The sequence below is a fragment of the Saccostrea echinata genome, unplaced genomic scaffold (genome assembly GCF_033153115.1).
Source record: "Saccostrea echinata isolate AGI-Se365-2 ecotype Australia unplaced genomic scaffold, CSIRO_AGI_Sech_v1 ptg000001l, whole genome shotgun sequence".
Taxonomy (NCBI): domain Eukaryota; kingdom Metazoa; phylum Mollusca; class Bivalvia; order Ostreida; family Ostreidae; genus Saccostrea; species Saccostrea echinata.
In genome coordinates this window covers 32,685,681-32,697,063 of record NW_026889750.1, presented here as the reverse complement: position 1 = coordinate 32,697,063, position 11,383 = coordinate 32,685,681, and the positions used below count along the sequence as shown (strand labels likewise).

At 32.7% G+C, this 11,383-nt stretch overlaps 1 protein-coding gene across 1 annotated transcript; it reads right to left on the bottom strand.

The window, feature by feature from the left end:
• Positions 1–8,455: 8,455 nt before the first annotated feature.
• LOC133181318 (uncharacterized) lies at positions 8,456–9,756 on the bottom strand. The gene is made up of 2 exons (XM_061315843.1): positions 9,702–9,756; positions 8,456–9,269 (listed from the first exon to the last, which is right to left on the bottom strand). The coding sequence occupies exons 1-2, from the start codon at positions 9,754–9,756 to the stop codon at positions 8,464–8,466; spliced, it is 861 nt and encodes a 286-aa protein (XP_061171827.1). The 3' UTR covers positions 8,456–8,463.
• Positions 9,757–11,383: the final 1,627 nt, after the last annotated feature.

Below are 11,383 nucleotides of genomic sequence, written 5' to 3'. Positions count from 1 at the left end.
GAATTACTTGAATTGCTTCAATCATATAATAAATCATACATCGTATACTTGTACGAACATCTGAAACATAATCCTCCAACTTGTTCATCATTACTGGTGACGTGAATGTACTAGTAGTTAATAATGAGGACCTTTAATCACTTATTTTAATAGTGCCAAATTTAGGGAACCCCGGTCTTTCAACTGTGGAAGATTATGCCAGGCGATGGGCCAAACATGAAAAAGAAGACTTTGATACTTTGTCAGAATGGATAAGTGTATCAGATTGATATTAAAATCTCGCATTAAGCGATTGAGGACAATCTGGAAACCATTTATCCTTCAATGTTCAATAACTCAGAAGTGAAAAAAGAATTAGATTACACGATCAGTTTGTACTGGTCCTAGCTGACAAAGCAGGTAACAACATTGTCTTTGTGAGGCTCATTATTTAAACTGTATATTAGAGGAACTTGGATTTAATTCTGCAAGTGGCAATCCAACTTATACCCATAGCTCCCTTTCTAAGGAGGAAATTCTACAAAATCATATGTCAGTTTTAAGTATTTTTTATTTTCCCAACAAAGAAAATGAATTTGAATTACTAAATATCTACTGGATTCCAAAACTTCATAAAAATCCTTACAAAGATACATAGTGGATTCCGGGAAATGTTCTACCAAGCTTTTTTTTCTCTACTCCTCACTAAAATATTATCAGCAGTGAAGGAGAAACTTTAGGAATACTGTACAGAAATATATTGGAGAAATAGGGTGAATCAGATTAGGATACTTAAAAATTCCAAGGAACTTTCAGAAAATTTGAAATCTCTTTTTGACATCATTGACAGCTGCCTTTTCATTAAAAATGGAACTCGTCAATTTACTTTTCTTGTCATTGGTCATTTGCAAAATTATTTTGTTAAAAAACATTCTGTTTATATTCTGAAGTTGACATTAAAAAGATGCTTGAGTTTCTGATTGCCGATATAGCCCGGTGAGCTTGAAATAAAAGATACCACAGAGCTTGACACATCTGCTTCATATTTGGATATTTTACTAGAAAAACCTAATACCTAATTGTATTCACTTTTACTTTTTCAATCGTTAACGTCCCTTAATTATGTAGCAAAATGCCCTGATCACCTGCAAAATGGGTTAATGCCTCTCAGTTGATTCGATACGCAAGAGCATGCTCTAAGTCCGAACAATTTCTAAAACGAGGCAAGCTATTGACAAACAAGTTGATGAAACAAAAAATTCAACAGTCTCGTTGAAGGTCATCAGTTCTATGATCGATACAATGAACTTGTCAGCAAATACAATCTATCATTAAGTCATATGCTGACTGACTATTTTCATACTAATTGTTCGGCCATTATTTACACACTGAATTGTTAACGGCTTCTTTCCGTTTTCCCGATCATGACAAGGAGCACACGGCGGGTATGACGGTCGGCAGTGGATGCTCACTCCTCCATGGCACCTGTACCCACCTCTGATGTTCTAGAGGTCCGCGTTTGCTCTGCTCCTGCTTTTTATTGTTTAAATGGACTTTTGAGCTTGAATACTGTACGTTATCTCCATATTTCATTGTATCATTCAGTGAACGCATACCTGCACAAAAGATGTTCTCGCTGTCTTGAGGTACATTTATTTTTATTATGTTTTCTAATATATCTTGAGGATAACTGAATTTTAAAGGAGCAAATTGTGCCCACAAAAATCCACAGAATTGTTTCAAAGAATAATGGATTATATATACTAGCCTCAAACAGTAATATCAAACAGGACAAAATTAAAGTAACGTATATTATCAAAGGTAAGAAAGCAAACAAATGACTGAAAAGCAGTTCCGCTGTTCCACATGTAGAAAATCATAAAGTGCTAAATATTATATACAGACTTCTTTTCAGCGTGAATGGTAATTGCTGGCTTGGCAAAACTTGTGATAAATTGTAAGCGAGGCAACTCTTGCAGATCTTCCGTGGTTATAATTTGAAGGGAAAAAATGTCTGCATTAAGACCAGGCAATATATATTACCAGAGTGAGGCCAATCAAAGTCTTAGTTCGATATATACCTATCAGAAGGAAAAAATGTCTTGTCTCATCTTAATTTAGTGTTTAGGAAAAGTTAAAAAAAAAATATCCCATCCATAAATAAAAAGACCTAGTTCCACATTATCATCAGGCATCAAGATGGGTGGGGGTAGAAAAATGCTAATTGTGGGGTACAGAATCCATTAAATTGAAGAAATCTTTTTTGAAGAAATTGTTGGGTTTTTTTAATTGAAGAAATGTTGTTTTTTTCCGGAAGTAATTGCTTTGGAATTTGAATGTTATTTTGTATTACATGCAATCTGAGAATGTATAAAAGTTGGGTTAAATGATATGAACCATATCTGACTTTTCAGTTGCAGGGAGATAAGAAATACTTCTGGGCACTTTGATATAAACTTTGAAAATCTAATTTGATTTATAACATAATTTTATACATGGATAGGAAAAAGACAAAGGAATTCTAATACTACTGAACTGATTTATTGAGATTTTAGGAAAACTTTAATTTTCATGGTAACCATCGAACATCTGGTGAAATTTGATCAATGATATAAGTGAGTTTTCTTTTTGAGAATAACATTGTATTTTTAAATGAAATATGGCAAATTTTGTATTGTTTTTTCTGGTAAAAGCATGTTCATGTAACTTCTAAAACTGAAATGATATATTAATTTCAAGACGATTCAGACATTTTAGAGGTGGCAGGAGACAGTTTTGGACCATACAGGAATTCCAGGTCAAAATTTTAAGAGAAAAAAAAACAGAGGATTGATCGGTTTGGGTATGAATTATTGTGGCTGTATGGCTATTAAGTGTTTTACCCATTCAATTATAAAATACCTGCGACCAAATGATAGGTGATATTTGCAAACAATGTCATTATAATGACCTTAAGATATACGAAATGCAGACTTTAAACGGGGTTGTTGAAATCCCTGTAACTTCGATTTATCTGTCCGTAGCCTACCTCGGTTTGAAAATTGATCATACTCGGAGCATGCTCTTGAGTGTCAAATAAACATCATATGCAGGTGATAACGGAATACATGTATTACAATATGAATAATGAATGTCAACGACGGAAAAGCTGAAGTCATCTCGTTTGTTATAGTTTAGTCGTTAGTTGGCAGTTATCGTCTATAGTAAGTAAAGCATCTAAATGTGAAACAGATGTGGCAAACACTGGGGGTCTTATATTTTGAGTTCACTGAGATATATCGAATCGACATTTGAATGGAAGTAACCACTGTAATTAAACATCGTCGATACATATGAATGTCACAGTAAGTGTTTTCTTATCATGTAGGAGTTTTAGAATAAATCTGCTTCAAGTGAATATAAAAACAGGTCAGCTAATAAAGTAGCACAATTAGTGTCCATTGCTATTCCAACAGTTTGTTGTAAAATCTGGTCTCTAAAGACTGTAGCTTGAAATAAAGGAAAGACGTAGATGTCAATGAGGAACCCCAGCATTATTTTAATATCAATTTCAAAGTACTTGCGTGCAGAATCAGAGTGATTTTTAACAAAGTAATTTTGTTGCATGAACCCAAATTACAAGATATGAAAATTTCAGTTTTATTGCAATTGCAGTTGTCTATGATATCAAAAAGCCTAGTTCTTAAGCAGTCGTGAGAGATTGTTTTAAAAAGTGTAGAAAAGTCTTACATTTTGATGTTACTAACTTTTTAAAAAAAATGTGATTTTATATTTTCTTAAAGTTTTTTGGAGTTTTTGAGAATCCACATTTGAATTACACCACTTCTAGAATACACTGTAGCACAATACGTCTGAAGTTTTTACTTTACAGTGGTTAATATTTGAGTTGTTTAAAAGTTAATATGTCTACTTCAAATTTCCATGTGGAAATTAGACATATTGCAGCTAAAAACAAAATGGCAAGAATAAAGAGAAAACGGGAAACGTATTTGCATTCTCTGAGTGCCTTCATGTCTGCAATTTCTGGAGAAAGTTTATATATATATATATATATATATATATATATATATATATATATATATATATATATATATATATATATATATATATATATATATATATAATTATATATATCAATTAAACTTTCAGCTGGCCTTTGCTTGACATAGTATCTCATCCTACAGTACACATGGCAGAAAGACCCTGCTCCTTTTTGCATAAGTTTGGCCATGTCAGGCAGTTGTACAGTAGGTTTTTGGAATTCCGATATCATCATATTATCATCGGGAGTTGACAGGGATCTGAAAGAGTATGGTTTACAATGCAAGTTTGTCATTAAACCTCAAGAGAATGGCTTTACAATTATTTCTGATATTGCAATTTTATCAGAACTAAGATATGAAAATTAAGAAAAAATATTTTTGTGAAACAAAAGTAAAAGGCCTATTTTCATTTCTAATATATTCTAAGAGAATGAATTAACAGTGGGATTGAAACCATTGTTTAAAACATCTCTCTGTTGAGTTTGTTGTACTAGAGCGTGTTAATCAACTGAGATAATCCATCTGCTTTGTGACATGTTGCAACCTTAACGTAGAACGATCCATAATGTTCCTTTTTCATTAATGGTAATTTATTTCGTGTAAGGAAGTTCAGCTTATTAGAAGCCTCTATGTAGAAATTACTATTGAAAACACTCTTTTACATTAAGGATTGCAAAGGGGTTTAGATCTTTTATAGATGATTAAGGGTTGAAAATTATTTGTAAAGGTATTGTATTTCTTCGAATTCGATGAAGCTTTAACTAAATTATAGAATTTGTGCTTGAGAAAATAGGGGGGAAAACTTTAGCTACAACTTTTCTATCAGGGATAAATAGTACTAAGAGCTACAATTTGTCTAATTTCGTAAAAGTTAAATAATACTTGAGTGTGTGTACAGTATGTGTGTGTGTCCTCCTCTATATAAGCCAAGGCTTTCGTTAAAAAAAGATTGTTAAAAAATCTTGCCAAAGGTACAAACTTTATCTGTTACTGATCTAATTCTAAGAATTATTCTTGATTCGAAAAAAAAATGGGTTCCTGTTCTTCATTTTAGATTATCATATTGAAATAAATCGTCAACAGTGAAAAATACATTTCTAAATGTTGATAATTTTGAGATCAAAATAATGGATTAAGAATTGTTGTACTCTGATGTCATTTTTCCCTAGATTGTCTTATTTTTCCATAACCTCAGCATATTGTTCTCCAATCAAATCCTTTGCTCATATTATATTCATAATTTGTAACGGTGACCGGTCAGTGGACTTTGTCGCCATGGTCTGTTGAAACTGCATTCGTTTGATGAAGTTATAGACTTACCATTACAAAAAAACCATCACAGAACTGGCTTGACTCTCTTTCCGGGATAACAGATCTGCATAAAAGTGTGATTCGAGAGCTTGTAGATAACAAAAGATCCTTCTACCGAAATTTGAAATATGAAAATTTCACAAACACTTCTTATTCTTGTTACTTTTGCTGTTGTTGTTTCAGAAGGTAAGATGCTAAATTTTTGAAACTGAGAAAATGATGCAATTATATCATTAGCAAATAAAATATAATACATGTAATAATTACTGGTTTAATTACGCATGTATCTTTTTAGGATTATCACCATACTGTACTTTATCACGTTAAAACTGAATCAATTCATTCTATGTACTAAAAAACAAGCATTAAAATACTATCATAGTGCTATTACATTTTTAAAAGATTTGTCCTTTCAAAACTTAGTAGATGGTTCTTACTGGTTATTACTAAATTTTTTATTACTTATCCAACACTTTGAAAGTTTTGCAATTCCTTTTATCTGCATAAAATGTTTAAAAAGTTCGGCATTCATTAAAACACATAAAACTTCTTGTGCAATTTTTTGTATATAGGTCAGAGACACCGATCTAGAAGTAGAAATTATCTCGTTGTTGGATTGGGGTACACACAGGGTGTCCAGTGTCCAGGACGACCTTTCACTCTTCAACTCATACCCCCACAATGCCGCCGGAAGTCCTTCTTCGTATTCAAAGGAAAGTTGTGTCCCGGATGTGACATTGATATATGTATCAAATTCGAAAAGGACTAGCTGACGGTTTCAACATCCTCATGACAGAGATACTACCCTGAGAATTGGTGATGCAGCAGTTCTGTAGAGACCAGTCTAAGTGTAGATGTGAATTCTTATGTAACTCTTTGTCTGGTGCAAGTAAAATGAGGTTTCTAAATAGACATCCTCTGTGTTGTGTTTTAAAGAACATGAGACAAAATAGGATCTATTCAAGCGTATTGCGCTGGAGACTTTTTATATGTAACACTCGATATTACCCTAAAAGTTTGATTTCCATCACATTTCACTCTCCTTGACTCAGTGACGGCCTATGCTTTTGTACGGAGCCACTGAAGTTGTCAAGTTGAAGCTGTCAATGAGTTTACTTATCTTGGTCTCACTCTGACATACACAGGTAATTTTCATAAATCTCAGGTAAAATTGGCTACTCAAGGGAGGAAATGTATGTTTAAACTTTTGAAGTCTATGAAAAATGTGCATTTTAACTTTGTTACTTGTTTATCTTTGTTTGATATTTATGTAAGTAGTATATTGAATTATGCAAGTGAAATATGGGGATTCCACAAAGGTGATGCTATAGAGAAAATGAATTTAGAATATCTCAAAATTATGTTGAAAGTGAGAAAAAATACCTCGTCATTGATGATCTATAATGAACCTGGTCGCTTATCTCTTTTTATTCAAAGGAAAATTCGTATTATAAAGTTTTGGGTAAAATTATTGGAGTCAGAAAATTGTATATTGATAAGTATTAACCAAGATATGCTTGAAAGAATTGAGACAAGTTCTTGTACAAAATATAATTGGTTATTTAATGTAAAATATTTATTATTTTCATTAGGGTTTGGAAAAGTTTTGTATTGTCAAAATATTACAAACAAAAATATATTTTTAAAAATTTTTAAACAAAGATTAACTGACTGTTTCCAACAAAAATGTGAGGCTTTTTTTTCTTCGTCATCAAAGTGTTCTGTGTATGGATATTTAACAAATAAGCTGTGCATGCAATCCTACTTAATGAAACATATTCCAACCAAGTATATTCAATTGATTACAAAATATAGACTAAGTGCACATTTATTAATGATTGAGAAGGGAAGATTTACTAATATTCCTAGGGAGAATAGATTATGTTTTTGTTGCCAAATGGAAGTTGAAGATGAGTACCATTTTATATTAAAATGCTCACTTTATTATGAGTACAGGAAATTGTATATTAAAAAGTATTATTGGTATAGACCTAGTATGTATAAACTCTTACAATTATTATCAACTGAAAATGTGAGTGAACTAAGTAATATAGGGAAATTCCTCCAAAAAGCAGAAGCACTTAGATATTTACATCTGTAAACTAAGGATTCTTTTTAATGTTTGGTTGGAAATATTGTATACAAACAATCGTATGTTAAAACAAGTATATGTAGATATTTTATGTATGTACATATCGTCCGTGCTATACATCCTGTATTTGTAATGTTGTAATCTGATAAGCCATATGGCTCAAGGAATAAATAAACAAACAAACAAACGGAGCCACTGGAAGAGCCATATTAAAAATATAATTAATCATTGGAACAAATATCCTTATCGTTTAAAAAAAAAAAAGCCTAAACTTCCAAGCAAATATAAATATCTTTCATTCAATTTTATTTATTGAACCGAATTGGGTACAATAAAAAAAACTTCTAAAGGTCTAGAGTATTTTAGAGTTCAATGTCTTGGCATTTTATTGAACGCTGGGATTGTATTACGTATTCACGCATGCCCCGAAACATTCCGAATGCAAGCGTTCAATATCAAACGCCCCGTTGTCGTCTGGTAAACAGGCAACATTTATGATGAGTAGTGGCTGCTAGGTAAGATGTGTTCATTTTTACACACAGTCAAAATTATTAATTAATAATTTAGTATCAATTAGACTCAATAAAAACGTAAATAAGCAAATCATAACGCTCTTTAGGGTCAGTGGAATGATACGTGTGACGTAATATTGAACACTTACAGGACAGACGCTGATATTTCAGTTTTAATCTAAATACCAATACCGAAAAGTTCTTATTAATTTGAGTTATTTATTTGAAATAATTATTTTAAATTAATGGGATATATTTAGCTATATAATAAAGGAGTTATTGAACTTATATTGGTGAATACTGGCACTCGTCCGCTGTACAAATGCACCCAAAAGCTCCTGTATTTGTACAGCCAACTCGTGCCATTATTCATCAAAATAAGTTTAATAACCCTAAATTATTTTTACATGGGTATATAACGCAGAAAAAAACTCACAAAGCAAAGCTTTAAACAAACAATATTTTATTAAAAAGGAGGGATTTCAAGTTCATGTTATATAAATAGGAATATCACAGCAAGCAATGATTAGATAAAACTAGACCGCCTGTTGGTCGGTATAGCATTGTCTCTCCAGGAAGCACCGAAATCTCCCACATTTCCTGTGTTCCATGACGGATCAAAATCACTAAATCCAGCATTGAAGCGATCGTTTAGTCCATTTAGTCCACTGTTTGGTAAAGGACCAAACTGTCTGTCATTTTGTAATCCGAACTGATCAAAACTTCCCGGTCCGAATTGATCCGGTCCAATCTGTCCACCAAATCGTGGATCTGGGAGAAATGCGCCATTTACTGGGGTACTTACTCCTCCTGGAATAACAGGAAAATCTGTTCCAATACCTCTCTGCCAATCCAGGTCACCAGGAAGATTCCGTCTTGGCCCAAGAGGTGCCCTTGGTCCTAGTCCTCCTCCAAAAACCCCTCCATTATCAGGAAGAATGGATCCACCTATGCAAATATCAATATCACAGTCGGGACATTGGCGGCCATTGTGGAGGAAGAATTGAGGTCTACGACATTCTTGTGGGATGAATTCTTGTGTTTGGAGACACGGTCTTGAAGGACATGTACCGATTATTCCAGTCTTGTCTGGAATAATCTTAGTATCCGGAATAAGTCCAGTTTTACCGGGAATGATCCCTTTGTCCTTTATAGTGCCTTTGTTAAGTCCTTTCTTTGATCCGCCAAATATTCCCTTTTTTCGGAAACCATCAAAGAATCCTACCTTCTTCTTATTACCTATGACTCCTTTGCTTCCAAATGTCTTTTTGGGGTGTCCTATAAGGGGTTTCTTTGGGTGAATTGGAAGTCTTTTCTCCCCATATCGCCGACCTGTAAAATTTGAATATGAAAAACCAAGGTTAATCAAGAGACAATTTGGTTATTTGATAAAAGGATTGCAATTGGTTGCCTCTTATGAAAATAAACTTTTGTGAAATAACTGAATATAGGAAAATATTAAGTGATTGTTAACACTATCATATTTTTTATTAAAAATAAATTATGGTATGATTATCACTGTAAGGTGTACGTTTTTGATTTATGATAAAATTAACTCGAGCGTTTGGAAGCAATTTTCTTTCCTATTTCTTTCATTTTGTTAGATTTTAATGGAGAAGGCTTATATTTGCAAAGCCTGCTGCCCAATCCATTTATGTAATGTTTTATTACATAATAAATCATGTTAAAATCAAATCATCATTTTTCTCTCTATGTAAAGCGTATATTCAAAAAAAAAGAAAGAAAGAAAAGAAAAACTCTCACCTTCAACAACAATAACGGCAATAAGAAGAATGCAGGCTGGAAGCAGGCACTTCATAGTGGACCTTTATCACAAAGATTTTACAATACAAATTTGGATGAAGGCCTCTCTTTATATACACTTTTTAGTTACCCTTTTTTTTAAGCGGAATCAAAGATTGAGGAACAAATGTCAATTGTCATTGGTCAAAAAAGTTATACGTCATACATAAAGCGTTTCTCATCTAAGGTTGTGTTTTATGACCTGTTGCGTTAATGAACACTGGTCATTTGACGCACAATGTGACAGGTCAAAGTCTGTGTTTAGGGAATTACCTCTGTAATGTGAAATACATATGGTCATTTTTTTTTCGGTCAAGATTTATGAGGAACGGTGAATGAAAATAACATATTTATTGTTTGTTGACGTTGTAGGACAGGGACACACTAATACCTATTGCTAACTTTTTTCCTGGATTTTTTATGGTATAAAACATTCTGGAAAAGACTAAAAATAGAACTATGTTGCAAAAAAAAAAAAAAAAAAAAAAAAAAAAAAAAAAAAAAAACACACATTCAAAGCCACTAATTACAATATTCGGTCTTATCGTCATGGTCCGTTGAAACAACATTGGACGGACGACATCGTAAGTAATTGATGACCTGTAACACTTTAAGGAAACAGTTTCTTGACGTGCCTCTATTTATGTCCAAGGCTGACCAGTGTCACTCTCACACTTTAACGAAGAGAACTTTTTGTTCTTTGATCACGTTTTGATAGAAGTGAAATCTATCACAAAAAATGAAATTATTTTTATTAATTTTCGTATTTATCACCGTTACCTGGAGTTTTTCAGAAGGTAAGATATTCTATAATCATTTCTACGCCATAAATTTGGATCTAAAAAGAAATGAAACATTAAATCGTAACACAAAGCCAGATTTATTTTATTTAAGAAAATTGATCGCTTCTGACCCTTCCACATTTCTTTATCTGAACATAAATTGAATCAAAAATGTAATTTGCCAAGCGATCAAGTTTTTTTTTCAATCCCATAAGGCCATCTTTAAAAATATTGTTTGTTTGCCCTCTCTTGACCGACTGGCTGAAAATGGTAGACTCAAAACTTTTTTTTAAACTCTAGGAAACAATTTTTCTTTCTTTTCGGAATTTTCTCATCCCGTCAACAAGTATTTCCATTTTATTTTAATGTATTTTAAAAATTCAGTATTAATGTTGAAAATTTCTAGGGAAAAATTTTTTCCCACCTACCTACCGATCCAGTTTTTTTTACCCTGGGTTGAGAAAGGACAAAGAAACATTGGCCTTATCAATTGCAATATAATTGTATTTATTGTTCATGTTTGATACGTACTTTAAATAACTCAAAGCAATTGATCATAAATCATATAATAAACATATTTACTGACATGCAGAGAACAAAACAGGTTTCCCATCAATTCTGATGTTAAAATACATGTATATCATATACTATGGGTTTTCAGAGAGTATATTCCCAAATGCACCTTTTTAATTGTTGATAGGTCAGAATTACCGATCAGGAAGGAGAAATTATGCAGCTGGGAGACGGTCCTACTCACGGGGCGGCAGGTGCCCTGCCAGACCTTGTACTTTACAGCTCATTCCCCCAGAGTGCCGCCGAAGAGAATTCTTTGAATATAACGGGAGACTTTGTCCTGGATGT